General features: G+C 34.3%; 1 protein-coding gene across 3 annotated transcripts in view; it reads left to right on the top strand.

The window, feature by feature from the left end:
- Nucleotides 1-22,112, top strand: part of CDH19 (cadherin 19) — a 76,284-nt gene that overhangs the window by 43,853 nt on the left and 10,319 nt on the right. For all 3 annotated transcript variants that reach the window (XM_053571560.1, XM_053571559.1, XM_053571561.1), the window contains 2 exons: nucleotides 2,461-2,582; nucleotides 8,524-8,645. In XM_053571560.1, coding sequence (XP_053427535.1) covers nucleotides 2,461-2,582; nucleotides 8,524-8,645 — 244 coding nt within the window. The remainder of the gene's footprint in view (nucleotides 1-2,460; nucleotides 2,583-8,523; nucleotides 8,646-22,112) is intronic.

Genomic DNA, 22,112 nt, shown 5'->3' with positions numbered 1-22,112 from the left:
CTGTGGTGCATTTTACAAAGGTACATGTGAAACTTAGTAATGTAGAATATAAATGTCTTAACATAATAACTAAGAAAATGCCAGGAAGGCTATGTTAACCAGTGTGATGAAAATGTGTCAAACTGTTTATAAAACCAGTGTATGGTGCCCCATGATCGCATCAATGTACACATCTGTGATTCAATAATAAGAAAACAAAAAAGATCACAAAAGGCAGGGACTCCTAGGAGTTGTGGGCCAGCCTGAAGACACGGAAAACAGAATGCAGTGTGGATCCTATGTTAGATTGTGAAAGGGGAAATAATATGAGTGGGAAACTGGTGAAATCCAAATGTCCTTTATAGTTTATTTAATCACATTTATTATAGCAATTCATTTATAATTTTTTTTTTTTTTTTTTGGCCGGGGCTGGGTTTGAACCCACCACCTCTGGCATATGGGACCGTCGCCCTACTCCTTGAGCCACAGGCGCCGCCCCATTTATTAGTTTTGCAACAGTAATAGCTCTATGGTTTTAGGCAAGATTTTAACATTAGGAGAAGCGGGGTGAAGCGCACCTGTAAACATGCTGTACTGTCCTTGAAACACCTTTGTTAAGTCCAAAATCATTTGACATACACAAAATACACAGATATATTTAATTGAATTGGTGGGAAAATTACTCATCTTAAATTTGGCTAACGTAATAATGGTACATTATCAATAGCACAGCCGTTTACTATTTCTGAATTTCCTGATGTTTGTCTCCCAATTTTTAAAAATACAGTGAAAGGAAATATACATATACATTCATATGTATTACAAATATACCAACATGTATATATTCATAACATATACTAAAAATATACACATCTATATATATTGAAATACAAATATATGTAAAATTTAATTAGCTAAAACTTATGTCAAGGCCAAGATGATCTAATCTGGTGAAAGTGGGCTTTGAAGAGATATTTAAATGACTAGAATTGGTGGTTATAAAAGGGGTTGATATGTGTAATACATATTACACACCACTGCTAATGCCCCATTAAGCTTTTCAGCTAATCCACTCTTCCTAGAGGCCTCAGTTTTTTAATGGCAGCTGAAACTATTTCTTACGTCTTTGGCTCTTCCTCCTAATTTCTGTCAATAACAGATGCCTATTAAATTTTAGAAAGTGAAACTTCTTATCAAACACTTTATTGGTTTCATTTAGAATGTTTTTTGTTTAGAAATAAGATTAGATGTTTAATATAAAATAGCAACTGTTAAAATACCATTTAATTTTGCCAACAAATTAAGTGGGAAATGCAGCCACTTGTGGTTATTTAAGGAAAATGCTCAAAAATGTCTTAACTTGAATATAGTTAACACTGAATTCCTCTAGAACTCAATTCTTTGTAATGCCTCTTTGCTTATCCCCTGAACACCATGCCACAAATTAGTAAACTATTTTTAGAAACCTTTTAACTCAAGATGAAAATATTCTCATCTTTTGCCACCTAATTATGGCAAATCTCATTCATGCCTAATCAAAGTCTTCTGGAAAATATATATATACAACAAAAAGACATCATTGAACATTAGTTATTAGTCCTCTTTAATTTGTATTGTTAATCATTTGCAAGCAGAAAAAACACACTAAGTACTTCAAAGGCTTCTGTCACTGTGGAGTTTGAGATCATTTTCAGACTTCTGCATGAGGGAATTTTGTAACTCAGCTTCTTTCCACACACAATCTAACATTTGGCAGTACATTAATCTACTCCACTTTACTTTTGGAATATATGTGTATGTATGTAGACCGTCTTTCAGATTGCTGATCCAGATTCCAGAAAATGTTAATTTCACATTAAAGATCTATTTGCTATTTAAAAAGAATTTATTTCTTAACAAATGGTTTTATTTAAACAAACAAAACAAACATTTAATATATTAACAGTCAAGTAACTGTAATATAATAAACAGATTAGGAAGCAGCACATATAGCATAGGTGAGAGATTAGTACTACTCTAAGTTGAGGATATATATTACTTCACTTCAAGGGGAAAAAAAAGATTCACCATCATTGGTTTTTACCCCTACTTATTTCTGCCTACTTTTCTTCATTTCAAATGGAGTTTTGCCATTTTTTAAGCAAGTCATTCACTTACTCTAATTCCTTTTTGAACATAAGAATGAGTGACGAGTGACGTGTGTTTAGATTTAGAATCCATCAATTTAAATAGGAAGTCATCATAGCATTCTTCTTTTCCTAGCTCCATGAAGTTGGCTCTTTTATTATTATTATTTTTTAATTTTATTTTCTCTTTTGTTTTAGAATTGACTCTTAAATGCATGACTGCAGCACCATTTTAAAAGCTGTTCAGGGTTACATTAGATATGTATAGTATCATTTAATAATTTATCTTATTGCTTAAAAAGAGTGTTATGTAATGCCCTTAATAACATTAAAGGAATGCTTTTCTTTGGCTCAGGTATTCTCTTACTGGAACCAAACTATTCCATATTGATGACAATGGTACAATCATTACGACTCACCCACTTGACCGGGAGATCAATGCGTGGTACAATCTAAGTGTTACAGCCACAGAAAGCTGTAAGTGCTCACTGGGGAACCATATAGTTGGTCATTATATTTTGGAAACCATTATGTATTAATAAAGTCTAAACACTGGAACAAAGCTACCTCAAAATGTTGTTAAATTTAGAATTAAGTGTTTTTATATGTAAATTTATATACATATGTTTTGTTTTTTCAGATTATTAATTCTATTATAGTTTATTTATATGCTTACTACTTCACCTGAAATTCTTTTTTTTTTTTTTTGAGACAGAGTCTCACTTTGTCACCCTCAGTAGAATGCCATGGCATCATTGCTCACAGCTACCTCAAACTCCTGGGCTCAAACCTTTCTCTTGTCTCAGCTTCCCAAGGAGCTGGGGCTACAGGGTCCTGCCACAATGCCCAGCTGTCTTTTAGACATGATGTCTCGCACTTGCTCAGGCTGGTCTTGAACCTGTAAGCTCAGACAATCCACCCACGTTGGCCTCCGAGAGTGCTAGGATTACATGTGTGAGCCATCACGCCCATCCTCACCTGAAATTCTAAAACCTATTTATTATATAATTATATGTTCTAAGACATTTGTCACGGATATATCATTATATCAGTTTTTAAAACCAAATAGACATTTTTAAAGTTTTTTTAAACATGTATTTTCTATGGGTTTCTGTTTACTTGATGAGTTTAATGAAAAAAAGAGTTTATGCATTTTCAAAAAAACACATTCATCCAGAATTGTTCCCTGAGAGGAAAATTTTCAATTTAGTGAAAAGTGTAATTAATGGTAATGTACTTCTGTTTGCATAGTGGTAAAACAATTATGGGACGATTAAAATTTTAAATTTTAAATAATTTAAAATTGACTAGGAATGTTGTCCTATTTAACCATAATCAGCATAGACTGATTCTTTATTAGTTCAGAATGTCTGTCTCTTACATTATTTCTAGGATAAAATGTTAGAGATAATCTAGCACATTATGAAAAGATAATATCCCAAGTTAAACACTTAGATGTTTAAAATCAATTAAATATAAACGGAATAATGGTACAGAATTATTAAGGATTCAAATAACGTTCCTTGACTATACATCACAAAACCAGTAATGCGTTTTCTAATTATACTCAAAGCTTCAAGATGCTGATGGCCGTAATAGTCGGTAGTGACCAGATGATTTGTTGTTTTGTGTTGTTTTCAGATAGGCAGACGATTCCAATTTCAGGTTGTAAAAATAAATAAAGGTATTGAGATTTAGCTCTTGGATATTGTCCTTAAAATTATGAATTAGTCATTTATTCAATCGAACATACTAATTAAAGCTTCAAGGAATAGATACAACACAATGTAAAAGATTATCAAAATCATCCCCACTATTAAGTCAATGGATTTAGTACTGTAAAAGATTAAAAGGTGTGAACATAAAATGTTCCTAGGATGCACCCTTTCTTATAACTAAGTTGACACCGGATCTTGTTGCTTTCTTTCCCTTTTAAAGGCACTAGGCCCATTTCCATCTTATTCCTCTCTTTGCAAATAGCAGGCAGGTGATACAACAAAGTGGAAAGCGTCTCTCCCGTGTTTTTCATTTTCTGAACATTGAATAGCTCTATAGGAACTCTGCAGGAGAACTTGGGTCTGGAATTTGAATTTTCCATTTAACTAAACAATAAATAAAGGACAGAAATCAAATGTGACAATGGAATAGAAGCCTCTGCCACAGAGGAAATACCCAGACTTTTCATGTCAGAAAACACAAGGATTAATTCTGAAAGCAAACTTTGATTCATTGAGTATTTCTGAGAACTTTTATTTAAGGGAAAATTGGCTAAAAAGAGCTTTTATAACTCGGGATAACAAATTTTTATTTATATTTTTCCATTCTTGCATTTTTTTTAAAAAAACCTACATCCTTCTACCCATTTTTGAACTCTTTGTAAGAAACATGTGTAAGTGCCAATTTCTTACTACCATGATATTAATGCTGTCCCAAAAATACTTGTTTGGCCATTTGAAGTTCAACAGTAATATAAACAAACCACCTGGTCAGTGGAAAACAGCAACGCATACAATTGTTTTGAAAAGTGCTAACTGCATATGTTAACTACCTTGTAAAGATTGCACCATAGCAATTACACTGATTATAGGAAAGAGAAATTCTATTTTAACATTTGTTTTTCCAGTAAATGAAGTTCATTGTGCTTAGTCTCTTTCCTGGAAAGCTTCTCAAATTAAGCACAACACTATTTATCAGTAAGCGAGCAAAGTGAATAAAACTAGTCACTTCTTTAAAGTGAAGCTGCGAAGATATGTGTGTGTTTCCTACAGTCGTGCCAAAAATTTAATTTGAATTTCATTTTAAGTGAAATTTTGACATGCCAAGATAAAAAACTTTAAATATTTCATTAATTTTCCTTCAGCATATTTAAATCTGCAATACTTACAATAATTTACTTATTTAAACAAAAAGATATTCTTTTTTTTCTGATAACTACCTGATCATATACTTTATTGAATATTTCAAAATGGCTTGACAAAAGCAAGGAATGCTACTGATAAGTTAAATTATGAGTCTGACTTGTGAGGTACAAAACATCCTTTTCATGAAGTTGTGGAAACTCATTTAATAAAATAGGGAAGTTTTCGTATTTTGTCAAGAGTAAGACAAGGAAGATCAGAGTCACAGAAACTACCCTCTACTCACAAAGCTAATGTCTTAAATATTCCTGGATATGTTCTATCAAAGATAAACTGAATCAAACTTCTCTCCAAACTGGGAGCAGCAGAGGTGAAAATTCACTCCACCTATTTACCCACACACTCATCATCAACATGGCAAGACTTCGTGGCTGCTACATGGATGAAGGTTGCACACTTTCTAAACCTGATTCCATCATAAGCTTATATTTTCAATAATTGAAACCCTTTCAACACATGTAAGGAATAAATTTCCTAAATCTGATACTGTCCTAAAGTCATTGTTCACCATGTGACTCTAGATAACTAAATCACTCAAAACTACTTTTACCATTGACTATATTTGTACCAAAGAGGCCAACTTTGTATTCATTCTTTATAGCATTTCATTATTTTTCCAGAATGTGGGAAAACGATATTCTTTAGTGATCTATGTTTAAACCATAACAAATATGAAACAATTTTTTGAGTAATTTCATCTTAAAATCTTTAGAAATAACTTTTCATTTTAAAGTGTTTTGTTCATCTGTTTTCATCCTAAACGTTAACATAAATGAGTAGAGTCTCAGCCTGGTAATTCCTACCATTTATGTATTTCCTGAAGGCTGTGGACTCTGTGTAACAAATGTGAAATTTTTAATCTTTAATTAACAGAAAATTTCAATTTATATCATACTTGCGACAGGTATTTGTTAGAGAAATATAACTAGAAACAAAATCACATCTCAACCCTGAAATCCTCTCCACAGAGGTGGAACAAAAAGAAAACGTTTGTTATTGGCAACCATTAACTAGCATGTGGCGTGTATCGTGGACAATCTGCTAAGCAATTGACAAAATAAAAAGAAATCTCCTTTTTAATACAGTCGAGGAGCTATAACCCAATACATAGATGTCTCAATAGGAACAGTAACCAGACATCATGTAAGAGGGCTTCACGCCATTTGTCACATAAAGTTCATCTTAAATTCACTGGTTCATTGAAGTGACTACATATGTTCGCTAATCAGTTTTATCCAACTAAAACCTAAATTTTTCATATGTTTATGAAAAGTGGTAATTCTACAACTTGGAACAAGACCTTTGCAGAAATGAGTCACCTATCCTCCCACAGAAATTCTGATACAGGAATGTTGTATTACTTGATTACGTTCAAGACATGGTCCCCAGTACATGAGAAAGATAATCCTTGGTGTTGTAAAGCTGGCAAGAGACTTATTTATAAATGATTTAAAGATTTACATATACTTCAATGAGACAGACAAAAAAAGAACTGTCAATGATAAATTTTTCAACTGAAGTTACCCAGAAAAGAAAGGTAAAACAAAAATTCTTTTGTTAATTTTCCATGGGGAGTAGTAAGCATTTTACTTTTGTGTTACCCTCATAAATGACAATCACAAATAGCACATAGATACAAATATAAACATTAAGACAAACAAAAGAATCTCCCCAGTACCATTGAATTGTATGAACCTTTCCACAACATTTTTTAAGGAAAAAAGTAAAAAATTTAAAATAATGAACTAAAAATATATGATATATGATGCAGCAGATTACTTTTCTATCAATCATTTCACAAAATACTTGTCTTATTTGCAGATACAGCAAAATTGTAATATTTATTGCTCACTTATATCCTAAGTCCTCTTTTAAGTTCTTTACAGATGTTATTTAATCTTTATATGGCCTATAAGGTCATTACTACAATCACTCCTATTTCACAGAAAACCAATTGAAATTGAGAACCAAGATTCAAACCCAACTAGCCCAGTTTTAGAGGTCACAATAATAATAAATATGTTCCATTGAGTCATTAATTTTAAGTAAGACCACAAAATGCCATAGTTGGGTTGTATTATTCTCCCCACTTCCCTTTGCATGTATATCTGAGTTATTCCCAATTACTTGGACATGATGGAAGCAATACTGGGATGAACATAATTACATCATGTGCTCATATCCTGGTACCTTGGACTGCAGCCTAAGTTTCCCAAACTGGGTCACAAACGTGTAGTTTAAATTTTATTACTCATTGCCAGAGTAGGTTGCAAAAACTGTTTATTCTACTGCTGTTTTCAGCTCTCTGCTGTTGCTGTTTGCTGCATTATGCCACATAACACAAATCAGATGGACTATATCATCCTGGTCTTCACTTCTCATGGGAGTCTTTGGGAATATGATGATAGAACAGAGTGTCTCCAATGCAGGCAATGGGCACCACCCAACCCCGGTACATTTGACAATGTGTGGAAAGAGTTTGGGTTGTCACAGCTGGAGTAGGGTCATGCTACCAACCTTCAGTGCATAGAGTTTAGGGATGCATCTAAGCTTGCTACAAAACACAAGATAATTGTCCACAATAAAACAATTAACCAGTCAAAAAATCACTAATGAAAAGACTGAGAAATCTTATGATTGAAAGCTCATCGAATTTTATCGTCTGTGAATTTCAAGTTACTTAATTTTTTCTGACATGTCTTTTCAAAGCAATTCTAAAGATTTAACAAACAGAATTGTTAGTATTTCACCTGGTTATGCAAGTAGTTTCCCATATCATTGTTTTGTTGTAGTTTTGGCTTTTTTGTATCATTTTGTCATTTGAAACACATTTTTAACCATAATGCTTTCATCGTGGTTTCGGAAATCTTGTCAATTTTTATATAGAAATTCACCAGAACTTTATGAAATTACTTTATTTAAAAAATATATTTACATCATTATCCCATATCCATTTTGGTTTTAAATCTACACTCTGAATTTCAGTGGTTCAGAGCACTGATGACTGTCTTCTTAAATTGCTTCTTCCACTATACCTTGGACCTCATGAAAGTCATTTGACTATAATTTTTGAAACTAATTGGTTTCTCAGTGTTTTTATCAGTAAAGTTGGGGTGGATAATAAAACCTACATTTAGGTTTAAAAGACTTAATACAAATACTTTCAATAGTTCAATAGTTCAAACAGTTTCAATTGTTTCAATAGACTTTAGCAAGCTGTCTGCACACCCATCTTTTTATGACGTTTCTCTCTACCTCCTACAGCCCATGGCAGACAAAAGGCACTAATAAATATGGCTCTGGTGGAATTCACAGGGCACAGCATTTTTTTCTAAGCTGTATATTTTATAAACACATGAATCACTCAGAGATTCTGTACTCAGATCGCTTTTTTCAAGAAAAATAAAAATATACCACCTAGCTTCTAATGACATTTTATGATGCTTTTTCTAAAGACAGCATTCATTTTTTTAAAGTTTCATTCTGTGTTCAATTTGTAGACAATGTACAACAGATCTCATCCGTCCCTGTCTATGTACAAGTTCTTAATATTAATGACCATGCTCCTGCGTTCCCTCAATATTATGAGATGTATGTTTGTGAAAATGCAGATTCTGGTCAGGTAAGATCTACTAATAAACTAACCAAGTTCAAACACTATGTCATTGTTTCCTATTTGTATGTTATTGTTTCATATATTATATAATATTGTTATATATATATTCTAATATTAGATAGTTGTATATTTATATATAACAAAGGACATATTATCCAAGAAGAAAACAGAAAGTGAGACTATGAAAAAAAAATAAGACAGAGCCTTTAGGAACATCACTATTTAAGGATCAAGTGCAGGAAGAAAAGACTGCAAAGGAGGCTTAGAAGTTATGACCAATGGGGTAGAAAGGAAATAAAGTTTTCAACATGAGCATGAACCAAGGAGAGAGGTTTTGAAGGAGGCAGTGTGAATAGCCTTAACTTTCACTATTCTAGAATTATTTTTCAAAATTAATGTCATTTTAAAAATAATTTATACATACATGAATAAAGTGACAAGCAGAACAATGGTGAAAATACGTGAAAGATACATTGCACTGCACACTTGTGAACGAGGAAGACATTATTCAAGGCCATATGGCGGTAAGAGTCAAGACTACTGTAGTAAAGAAGAGAAACAAACTCACCTCTGTTAAAACAAAAAGCTGGAGACTTTTAAGCCTACAGTAAGGTAGTGAAAAAGTCCTGGAGGACACACTTGTGGGGACGTTGGTCCATTGATCAGCCCATCAGTGTGTGCTCAGCAGCACTCATCATTGGTGTGAGGCCTCTACTCTCCCACAGGGACTCGGAGGCAGGGACAGTATCTTTCCAGAGATTCTGTTCTGTAATGATGAAATGGTGAAGATTTATTTCATTGCCGTATGCTTATTCATTACACAAGCTTTAAGATGATAGTAGTATTTTAAAAACACTTTTGGAAAAAAAAGTATGAGCAACAATGAAATTATTCTTAGATATTGAAACTTCTGCTGAATCTTTTCTTTCCGTTCTCATTTGGAATCATGCTGCCTCCAGCAATGTTTAATTTTCAAGATACAGCAAGTAAATTTTGAAGTAAAAAATCTTATAAAAGTTGCAAAAAATATGGTCACTTTTTTTTTTTTTTTTTTTTTTTTTTGTGATTTTCGGCCAGGGCTGGGCTTGAACTTGCCACCTCCGGCATATGGGCCTGGAGCCCTACCCTTTGAGCCACAGGCGCCACCTATGGTCACATTTTTGTTTAACAAGATAGAATGGCCTAGATCTTGGTCACAAAATATGAGTTAATGAAGATCTTCCTGTTGAACGAGTTATGGAATGATTGCCACATTCTTTTTTATCCATAGAATTATACTGTGCATTTATTCATTCTTGATTATTCATTCTTGATTTATTCAAAATTCATTTGGGGTACTTTCATCTGAAGTCTCATAGTCTAAAATTTTGTTTCCATGATCAATTTTACGAACATCTTACATCTACTGTGTTGGTTTCTGTTGTTAATATTGATCTTTGGATTAATTTGAAAATTGTGAAGTATCTTCTATTGTCATTTTGTTCTATCATTATGGTTATTAAATAAAAATATTCTGAATTTTCAACTATAGTCGATGAAAGTTAAAATTAAATTGATAAGACAGTGTGGACATGTACTTTTACACCTTTCTCAAAGTTAATGGAATACTTTGAGAAACACCATTTTTAATGAAGAAGAATAATGGTGAAATGGTGAAGATTTATTTCACTGCTGCATGCTTATTCATTACACAAGCTTTAAAATTACATGATTCTTTGAAAAAAACACTTTTTGAAAAAAATATGAGCAACAATGAAATTATTCCTAGATATTGAAGTATCATGACAACATGTAGAACAAATGTCTTGACAATGTTCAAAGGATAAAAATAATCATATCACAAGCCTTCATAATGTGTCCTAGATTTATAAACATGTGCCTCTGTCCATCTGATAGAATTAGGTTTCAAAATAGGTTTCTTTTCTTTTTTTAATGCTTCGACACACCTCTAAAAACAAAAAAATAAATAAATAGCAATCTCTGCAGAAAACAAAAAACCCTCAAATACTATTCATTCTAACAATATTTTTCCATACATTAAGCGATAATAGTTAAATATTAAATATTCATTCTAACAATATTTTTCCATACATTAAGTGATAATAGTTAAAAATGTAAAAAGTGTTTAAAAGAGAAACTCAAATAATAATCTTTGGGAAGATGTACTCCAAAGGTCTAGTCAAGTTTAGATTCTGCTGAAGAAGAGAAATTTCTATTGAGTTTAATGGAAACATTTCCCATGTGCCCTGTTTAATGTTTAAATGTAAAGCTTTTTGAAAAAAGAAATCTACATAGTAATTTTTAAAATAATTTTGTGGACATGTATGCTATGCTTCAAAGAGTTCAGGTAACATTTTTGAGTATTTTTTTTAATTTTTAAATTTAAAATGAAAGTATAATTTTTAAGTTACATTGTTCTTACTTCCAGAGTCAAGTCCCATTTGTAGAAGAGCCCCTCGCCCAGGGGGCGTGTTATATACCCTCACAATGTGCACATTAAGTGAGGCTCACCTCATGCCTTCTGCAAAACGTCCTTCCCCTCCCCCCCTCCAGCTTCCCTCTGAGTTCAGGTAACTTTCTTAATATCATATAGTTTGTAAGTGATTGAGCCAGGTCTAAAATTAAGGTCTCCAATAACGATGCTGATTTTAACTACATGCATCACACTAATTTGAAGACTAGGGAACTGTAGATTATTTGCACAATTAAAAAGCAAATATGGGGTGGTATCTGTGGCTCAAAGGAGTAGGGCACTGGTCCCATATACCAGAGGTTGTGGGTTCAAACCCAGCCCTGGCCAAAAACTGCAATATATATGCATATATATATATATGTATACGTGTGTGTGTGTGTGTGTGTGTGTGTGTGTATGAAAAGGGGATTTTTCTCTTTTTGTATTGAGAAAGAATAACATTTACAAAGTTAGGGTCAAAAAAAAAAAAAAAGGAAGGTTAATTTGATTAATCCTTACCTCCTTTCTGGGATATGCACTAATCAAATTCAAAATAAATTACATTGGTCAGCCCTATTTTACAGTTTGCTTTAAGGAGGAAGCCCAGACATAAGAAAGTAATTCTTAAGGAGACTTGTAGATGTCACTATTAAATGTTGGTATTTTGTCTTGGTCCTGTAGATAAAGGAAAGACTACTTCTACACAGTTACTTTCTATGCTCCTCCACTCAAATCCACAGGGAAGCTAGAACTTCACTCTCAGCCTGCATTGTACACTATAGGTTATGAATTAAAAACAGTGCACAGATGATTGGAGTGCCACCACTGTTTATAGGATTACCGTGGACACGTTTTCCTTATACACCGAGATGCCTTATTCCAACAATCCGGGCATTACAGCTACCTTTTCTATAAGTTTATCATTGTTCTGCCACATGTTTCCTAGATATTAATCATAGAGTTAGACTGAATTGGGTTGAAATTTCTGGTTTTAAATTTACTGGGTAGGTTTTATCCCATACAATGAAACCAAACGGCTAAAATATATATATACTCACATTTATACTTCCCAGACTGCCACTGAAAATGTCCAAAGGAGCTATTAATTTCTTACACCTTCCTAAAAGTGAAATATGAATGTGTGAACATTAAAACATTTGAAATAAGCTTTAAAAATATTTCCTTTATTTTATTTTATTTTTTTTTATTAAAAAAACCTTTATAGTCATTTCATGTCGGTTTGAAATCACAGAAATTAGGCAGAAAAAAAACCCAAGGGGACAAATACAAACAAACAGCACAGCATTTCCCCAAAAGTTCTCTGCTTCCCTGGGAGGCTGTGAAAGACGGGGCAGGCCTACAGACATCTACTGTGGGCTGAGCTTGGGGTAGGGGCTGGCTCGGCTGCCTGCAGCTCAGCTCTCCTCATCCAGGGATTCCGAGTCCATCGTGACCTCTCATGTTCCTGCTGGTCACTCCCAGGCCCATCCAGGTCAGGACCCTCCTGCAGGCTGTCGCCATGTAGGTCTTCAGAGGAACCGCCCCTCTGCCCCTCCGAGTCCTGGCCCTCCTCAGGTAATAAAGCATGAATCATGTGACTGAAATTGTGTACATGCAGAAAACATAATTATTTTAATTTAGTATCTATGTAAATATTTTCAAAAATTATTAAAATGGGTACAAAAGTTATTTATTTAAGCTCAGCATAATCTTAACAAGAAAACCAAATGGCACTCATAAGCAAAATATTGATCAGAGCATTTTACTTAGAAGTTTTCAGAGGAAATGTTTTAAAAATAAGGATTAAGTGGTAAATCAATAAAATAAGGAAATAGCTGCACCTTCAGTGCACAAATTCTGAAATAGACACATCACATGTATAAAATCATATACATTCTTGACTAAGTAGCCAGCATGCACTGCCTCAGATTTCAGGCAGGGAACTCAGTGGCCAAAGCGAGGTGGAAAATCTCTGACATCTTTCCACTGTGGAATGAGAAAAGGCGAGCAATAAGGAAAACGGAGGAACTTTCTTCAACTGCTCAACCTGAGAACCCTGAAAGTGAGATGCTAAAAATAAGACTGGGCCAGAATTAACATGGAAAATGTGTAAGGCAGGCCAGGCTGAGGTAAGAAATACAGTTTCCTAATATCAAAAGCTAAGGCGAGACGGTGTGCCAGGACTTGGTGAGGATCTATGGGAAGAATCTCATAGGAATTTCATTCTTTCCTCTTCCCTACAGTATTTTTACTTACTTATAATTTCAAAAATATTTTTAATTAGACATTGTATCTGTAGTGAATGCATGATGTTTTGATACATGTATGTTTTGTGGAAAGGTTTAATCAAGCTAATTAACATATCTGTAACTCATATATATTTATATATATGAATCAGGTATATAATATATATTATATATTTTTTTTGTGTGTGTGGTAAGAACACTTAAAATCGGCAATTTTCAAGCACACAACATATTGTCATTAACTATAGTCAATTTTTATTAACTAAGTACAAAAATTTCTGGAACTTTTTTTTTTTTTTTTTTTTTGAGACAAGAGTCTCACTTTGTTATCCTGGTAGAGTGCCCTGAAGTCATAGCTCACAGCAACCTCAGACTCCTGGGCTCAAGTACTTGCCAGTCTCAGCCTCCCAAGTAGCTGGGACTATTGGTGCCTGCCACAATGCCCAGCTATTTTGGGAAAAGGGGTGAGGGGTCCAGGGGGGTGTCTCACTCTTGCTCAAGGCTGGTCTTGAACCCGTGAGCTCAGGCAATCTACCCCTCCTCGGCGGGTAGATTGTAATCCTACAATGGTAGGATTACAGTCGTGAGCCACCTGCCCAGCCTCTGGAATTTATTTTACTTGTTAATGAAACCTATCCTTTGTCCACATTACTCTTTAAAAAGGGCCAGACTTCTTTAATGTTCCAAACAACTTATGTGCAGTTGTACACAAGTATTTGTACAAACACACACAAAACAAGGAAAAATACAGAAGCAATCTACATCACAAAAGGAATTATAAAAAGACGAAGCCTGTTTAGAAAAATATATGCTCATGCATTCGTACCAGTTTCTGTGTACTTTTGACTCAACATATTTGTCTTTAATTGTTTACACATCCTTTCTGGTATGGCCGTGTGTCCTAGGCTCTGCCACCTACCTTCCGGTTCACTGTTTCTCACTGCGCCTTTATCCTGCAGTACCTGCTCTGCAAGCCCCAGCGCCGGGGGAGGCTTCTGACCCTGGGAGCATTTCCATTTATGTGAGTGCAAGGTCGAGACGTGCCGGGAAAGGGCGCGGGATGAACAACGCAGGAGGCAGAGGGCTTTTTATCCCCCTGGTTTCGAGGTGTGGCATTCTGCCTTTCCTTTTTCCATGCAGCAAATTGAAGTAACTATATGTATGTGAACGGAGCCTCCCAAACCTATGCAGTGACTGCTCAATCCTTGCAACTTCCAGCCTAGGCCCAATGACAACTGTCTCACAATCTCGGGATGTGGACACGTGCGCGGGCCTTGCTCTTAGTTCATGCCAACTCCCTCTAAATTTCCATGCATCCGCCCACTTGTTTCCTGGAGGGTTGTTTCCGTCTATGTGAAAAATGTGGTCTGGAATGTGGATGCAGGGAACTATTCAGCAGGCCGGATGCTGCTGGAGCTGACACCAATCTTGGGCAGAGGCCTCCCTTTCAGGCTTGTCTGCCCTTGGATGTTTTTACGGAGCCTCGGGACACCCTTTAGAGTTCTCCTTACATCTTTCTGGTTCCTCTCCTATCAATGCTTAAAATTCTTTCTACTAAAATTCTTCCTTTTAAATTACTGTGTGGTTTTTCCCCCCGACTTGGATTCAGATTGATATGAAGCCTGGCCCTTTATATTCTCTGTCGTATGCCTGTAATCAGTCATTTTGCCAAGATTCTAAGATCTATTCATGAGAAATTGCAAGACATACAGATGGAGCAGTCAAAACAATAAAATTGAGAAAACAGTAGAAAAATCCTACCTTTACCATCTCTATCTGGCTCTCTTTTTCTCTTTCTCTTTTATTTTTAATAATAGTAAAGACCATTCTTAAGAAAACTACATCTCTATTTGTTTCTTTGTAAACTTATTTTCTTCAGTTATTTTTAATTACTTCATTTCATCATCAGATACAATTGGTAGAAGGTCTTCCTTTAATTAAATCTTATAAATGTTCATAATTAAATAATCTTTCTCTCAAATTGCAAAAGACATTCTTACATATCGTTGAACACTAATTGAGAAATCAGATCAGCATTAGTTTCCAGACATCACTACGGAAAATTTAAAATAATTAATTTTTTAAACCAAAATATTTTAAATGTCAAATGGAGAAAAGCACTCTCAGAATAGCATGGAATTCTCTAAGCATAAAACAATTAATAAGGAAAATATTAAATGGTAACAATAACAGAAAGAGGAAAGAACATTTCATACAATAAAATACATAATTACTTAAAATAAAAAGAAAAAGAAAATGTTTTAAAGCAGTATAAAAAGTAGTAAATTTTTTATTAAGAAAAAAATTTATAAACCTTACAACATTGTATTAGATTAATGAATTTTCATTAAAAATAAAGAAAAAATAAGTGAGGAAATTCTTATTGGCAAAATTCTGAAATAGTTGTTTTTAACATACAGCAGGACGAGTGTGTTTAAACGTTGGTTCATTAGGCTGGGTGTAGTCACTCCTCTGGGGAGTGGAGGTGGGTGGATTGCTTGAGCTCAGGATTTCCATACCAGCCTAAGCAAGAGCTAGACCTTATCTCTAAAAATAAATAGCTGTGAGTTGTAGTTCCAGCTACTCGGGAGGCTGAGGCAAGAGGCTTACTTGCGCCCAAGAGTTTGAGCTTGCAGTGGGCATTCTACCGAGGGTGACACAGTAAACTCTGTTTCAAAATAAATAAACAAACAAACAAATAAAAATGGGTTCCTCAATATTGATGTAGTGACATTCTGCAAAAAGCATGGTGAATTTGTCAACGATAAACTATTCAACGCTCTGTACCCATTACAGATACTATATGCCTGACCGTGAATGTTTTTCAAGGATACTGAATAAGGTTGAAGTTTTTCAAAATTGTTTTCTATAATATACATTCACAGAATGATTTAAAAAAAATTATTGAATCTAGATACCACATTCTGTTATGCATTCTTTTAATATAGAATATTTATTACTCTTTTCCATAGAGAATGATCATTTCTAATACATTGATTTAGAGAAAATAGCTTTAATCAATTGCTTACATGCAGTCATAAACATAGACAAAATTCATGAAATATAACTTGAATCATAGATTATTTTACTTAATTTAGGAATCACAACCAAAGTAAACAGTGTTTGGGGACAAGGCATACCTGATAAAACACCTTAAAGCACCCCAAAAAGAAAAATTATCTTTTAAAGTAGCTCCTAGATTAATAGACCAGCCAGATGAATGAGTCTTGAAACACCCCAGTTTGAGGCAGTTAGATTCCATAGTAATCAAATAATCATCCTATAAAAGCAACATTTCCCTATTATCTTTATTAACATCAAGCTTATCAAATTTATCTAACTTGTATTTACAAATAAAGCAAAATTATTTGAATTGCAGAACTTTGTATCTCAAGCATGTGATGTGACTATGTGCGGGAACCATTGAGATTGTTGTGAGATTTGGTGATTCATTTTTTATAATACAAATCTCTGACTGGGTAGAGAGGGAAACTATGCTATTTTTAAAAAAATTTAAAATGTTCCTAATTCATTTTAAGGAAGATAGATCTTAAAACATCTCCCACAATATAAATATTTTCTTTATGATTTAAGAAAAGAATCTACTTATTGACAAAAATAACTAGTAATTAGTTAATACAGATTTATTTGGCAATATTGGAAGTTGCTTAACAGTGTAGGATATCAGAAAACTAAAAAAATAATAATGAGCTATTTTGTTTTAAGCTAATCTTAATTTTTGGCTCCCAAGGTGACCAGAGTTTTAAAAAAAAAAAAAAAGATAGGTACTTAATAACTCAGTCTTCTCTGTTTCTCTTTTGATTGGAATTATCTACTACACGTCCATTTAGTCTGAGCAAAACATGGAAGCCAAATGTGTCTGTGAATTTGGCAGATTTCCACCTTCTCCTCTTTGAGAAAAATGAACAGGATGGCATTGGAACAATAATTTTAGTTCCCTTTTGTCTTTAAATGTCTTTTTTTTTTTCTTTGTTTGCTTTTGTTTTTTGTCCCCATGTTTTTGAGAGATGAAATGGTTCTTTAGGGAGAATGGCAATGCGCATTTGTTTCTATGTTAATTTCCAGAATATTGCATGGATTGATTGGTATTCTTGATTATTGTCTAAAAATCACATGTGCAGGAAACCATGGGTTTTGATCGAAAGTGAAAATGTAACATCAAAAACAGCAAGGAAGAAAAATAAAAAGATTCACACAGCATATAGCAAACATTCTCTATTACCACTCATCCACACTCCCCAAATTGAACGATAACCACCTAACTGGGCTAAACACCATTCTTCTCCTTTGAAAAATAATGATACATCTTCCGCTCTACCATTTTTACTTTTAAGAATTTTATAAATGAAAATATTGGTGATTTTTAGTTTCTCATACTGATAAAGATGTTACCTTGTCTTCAAGTAGAAATTGTACCTTGCCGAATCTTTAATGATACCACATTGCAAGGAGTTTTCATCTCGTTTTCTTCTCTGTGTCCAACCTTTTTAGTTTTCCTAAACTCAATCTTCTTACATCTACTTCTGCCTCTCAACTACAGCTCTCTAGATATGTTTTTCTGCCCCCCCCTTTTTATTCTGTCTCAAAGAAATTACCCACTTGGGAAATTTTATCTAGTTAGTTGGATCTTTGTCAAATTAGCTCCTGTATTTGCCCTTCTTTTCAGTATCCCTAATAAGATTATTACAAATTGCAAAATTTTGCGAAAAGAAAAAAGAAAAACACATGGACAACATTATTTTTCTTTTTCATGTATTTTTGATTCTTATTTTAGGTTAATTGAGAGTACAAAGAATTAGGTTAGATTGTTTGCATTTGCTAGGTAAAGTCCCTCTTATAATAGTGTCCCAACCCCAAAAGGTGTGCTATATACCGTAACACTGTGCCCCTTAAGTGGGAGAGCCACCAATCCCTCTCTCCTTCCCTCTCCTAGATCCCTCTGTCCCCTGCTCCCAGCCTTGAAATGATTTGAATTTTTTTCTTATGTGATTATGTATTCGATCGTTTACTGGCTTCAGATTAGAATTGAGTACATTGGATTCTGGCTTATCCATTCTTGCGATACTTAACTAAGAAGAATGTGTTCCAACTCAGTCCAGGTTAATACAAAAGATAGTTTCCATCTTTTTAATGGCTGAATAGTATTCCATGGTACACATATACCACAGCTTGTTAATCCATTCCTGGGGTGGTGGACATTTAGGTTGTTGCCACATTCCGGCAATTGTAAACTGAGCTGTGATGAACAGTCTAGTGTAAATGTCCTCATGACAAAATGATTGTTTTTCTTCTCGGTAAATGTGTAGTAATGGGATTGCAGAATCAAATGGGAGGCCTAATTTGAGTTCTTTGAGGATTCTTTATACTTCCTTCTAAACAGGTTGTATTAGTTTACAGTCCTACCAACAGTGTAAATGTGTTCCCTTCTCTCCACATCCATGGCAGCACCTGCAGCTTTGAAATGTTCTGATGTTGGCTATTCTCACTGGGGTTAGGTGATGTCTCAGGGTGGTTTTGATTTGCATTTCTGTGATGATCAAGGAAAATGAGCATTTTTTCAAATATTTGTTAGCCACTTGTCTGTCTTCATCAGGGAAAGTTTGGTTCATATCTCTTTCCCAGTAGTAGATGGGATTGTTTGTTCTTTTTCTGTTGATTAATTTTAGGTCTCTGTAGATTCTTGTTATCAACCCTTTATCAGATTCATACCCTGAAAATATATTTTCCCATTCTGAAGGTTGCGTTTTTGATTTACTTGTTGTTAGGGACAACAATCTTAATTGATTGTGGATTTTATTCTCTCTATATAATCAATCATTAATTTGTGTTCATCCCAGCTCACATTACATCTTTCATGTGTCAATTTTTCTCTGTCTCTGCTCTTTCTATATTAGCAGGGACTTAACATCTCTTTTGGAGTCAACATTACTCAGATAGTTCTGCAGAGGGATGGTCCTATAAAAAAAAATTTTCTTCATCCAATCTCACAGCACTCATGCCACAATATATGACAGAATTTTTAAAGCAATCCTATTTATCACCTAAGCCTGTAATGATGTAGCCAGTTTCTAGGACAGTACATATATGTGTGTGTGTGTGTGTGTGTGGTGTGTGTGTGGTGTGTGTTTATATATATTCCCTCTTGGATATGGTGAAAAGATAATATTTTGGTGACATTATGTGAAACTCAGCATATTTGTAGGAACATTTGGGGACTCAGGAAGCTGTATCACCATCTGGAAGCATGTTGTACCATCCTCAGTTGAAGAAAACACCTCAGTAATTTCTGTACCATTTCTCTATAAAAATAACTTATATTTCATAGTTGTGATTGTCAGGGTCCTTTTGTGCATTATATCAAGAAGCCTTGATTACCAAGCAGTTGTTCACTGGAATGGTGACAGCAGTTTGCTAACTCAGTTCTCTGTTTCCAGACCTCAGAAGGAGCATTCTAAAATGTAGTTCCTGTCCTAGGGTAATGGCTGACCAAATAAAAGTGATGATGATGTCTTTCCCAACACAGAACATGTGGATGTACCTCAGTATAAAATCCAGAGTCTGCAATACCCTCTCCTGCTCCTCTCGTGATGCCTGCCCAGCTCCCTTCTGCAGTTAGAGCTTCTCATTTCAGTTTAGAACCAGGTCCCCTAATGCCCACCCCATATATTTAATACTGCACGCTTCAGGTGTTTTAGGCACTTTTATTATGTACCCAGGTGTTATGTGTTTCTTCAATTCTTTTCAAGTTTGCAATTCTGCTTGACCCTCTACTCCAGTAACCAGGGGCGACAGAGACACAGGATTTCATCCACCATTGCAGCCCCAGCCTCTGAAATCTGCTTGAGTTGTTCTCTAAGTGACAGTGAAAGTGGTGTCAATGCACATAACTGAGATATTAATCAGCTTTTTAAAAATAATTTAACTTTTTTTCATGTCTATATTCTGATCTTTGTGTGAATTTTTTAAAAAACTTTAAAAAAAATTTTTTTAAAAACTAACTTAAGAAAGAAAATTGAGAAAATATACATTCAGATAAAAAAGAATATGCTATTTTTAACTGAACATAGGGAAATTTGCACAAGTCAATGTCAAAAAATATACAGTATCTACATCATTGAAATATATGCATGCATAATATAATTTCATGGAAAGTCCTCTTAGGGAAATTTCCATACCTCTCCATCTGTCCAGGAAGAAAATATTAGACTATCAATGTGCTTCTCAGCACGTTTCTCTTCATATCATGTTAAACAAAGGAAGAAATAAAGACAATGCCAGCTAGATTTTATTGTTGGCTCCAGTTCTATTATTTTATTAATCTGAACTTTGCTTGAACTGATATTGAACACGTTTTTGAGCCTTATAAATTTATTTTGTAAAACAGGTCTAATTTGGAATCATTTTCTCATTCGAGTAGTATAAAAAGTGATGGTCTCATTCCCTTTTGTTAATAATTTCTTGACAATGAGAAACACTTTTCATATTTAGTATCCAAGGCACAAATACCTAGAATAACAAGATAAATAAGCAACTTAGATGAGTTTTTTAAAAAAACCCTTCCATGTATTCATTACACAACTACTTTTTGTTTAATATTTTTGTGTTGAGGAAGGGCATTATTAAGTACATTTCAAGGAATTGATCATTTATGTAAACTAATACTCAGTATTTGTATCTTGACTTACAGTTTATAATTCAGTTTATAGATTATAATCTCAGCCAACAAGTTAGTCCTTAACTATTCCTCGAAGTAGGTGTCATTGTTACCTGCTGTGAAGGTGGGGAAACCCTCAGATGCATCGCTTGCTCCAAAACACAGTGTACAATGGCTGCTGCTCAGACAAGTTACCCCAAAATTGCATTTTAAATATAGGACATACTGTGGTGTGTAAAAATGACTATTGGACTTAGCTTTGAATCATAATAATTAATCTGAAATGACATTGTAGTAAACAGGCACAAGTGGGCATCTTTCCTAGAAAAAAAAAAACATGTGCTAAATAATTAACAGGAAAATAGTTATCTTTCTTCCTTAAAATTTTATTGGAAAATTAAAATGAAAACTCTTCCATTGCTATAGTAAAAAGAACAATGACTTTCCCCAGCCAAGACTTAGGTGCACTCCAATAATTTACTCTTTTCAGAAATTTGTATTTTCATGAAAAGCATGCATGTTCAAGGTGAATTCAATAGAATAAATAATACCTTATATATGATTGATTTTATTATGCTAGTGGCTCGCTATTTTTGTTAAGAAGAGAGCCCAATACAATATATCTTACTGGCAACTCAGTGTACAAAGTAAATGTAAGTGGAAATTCATTGAAAAGGGGGCAGAGTGTTGAATCCCTGCTCATTCAGTTCACTTGCATATATGTATAGGGTACTTTGATTAATTAAAAGTTTGTATTGTAATATTTTCATACAAAGCTGAAGTCTCTCCAATCTCTTAAGCCTTCATATTTAAAGGAGTCATTTTCAACATTTAGTCAGATGATAGGCTGGGCACGGTGGCTCACACTTGTAATCCCAGCACTTTGGGAGGCTGAGGCGGGTGGATTGCCTGAACACACAGGTTCAAGGCCAGCCTGAGCCAGAGCAATACTTCATCTCTAAAAATAGCCGGGCATTGCGGTGGGCACCTGTAGTCCCAGCTACTTGGGAGGCTGAGGCAAGAGAATTGCTTAAGCCCAAGTTCTAGGTTGCTGTGAGCTGTGACACTATGGCACTCTATAGAAAGTGAGACTCTTTCTC

Source organism: Nycticebus coucang, chromosome 19 (genome assembly GCF_027406575.1).
Source record: "Nycticebus coucang isolate mNycCou1 chromosome 19, mNycCou1.pri, whole genome shotgun sequence".
In the NCBI taxonomy this organism is placed as follows: Eukaryota; Metazoa; Chordata; class Mammalia; order Primates; family Lorisidae; genus Nycticebus; species Nycticebus coucang.
Note: the sequence above shows the minus strand (reverse complement) of the source record. Positions and strands in the feature narration are given on the sequence as shown.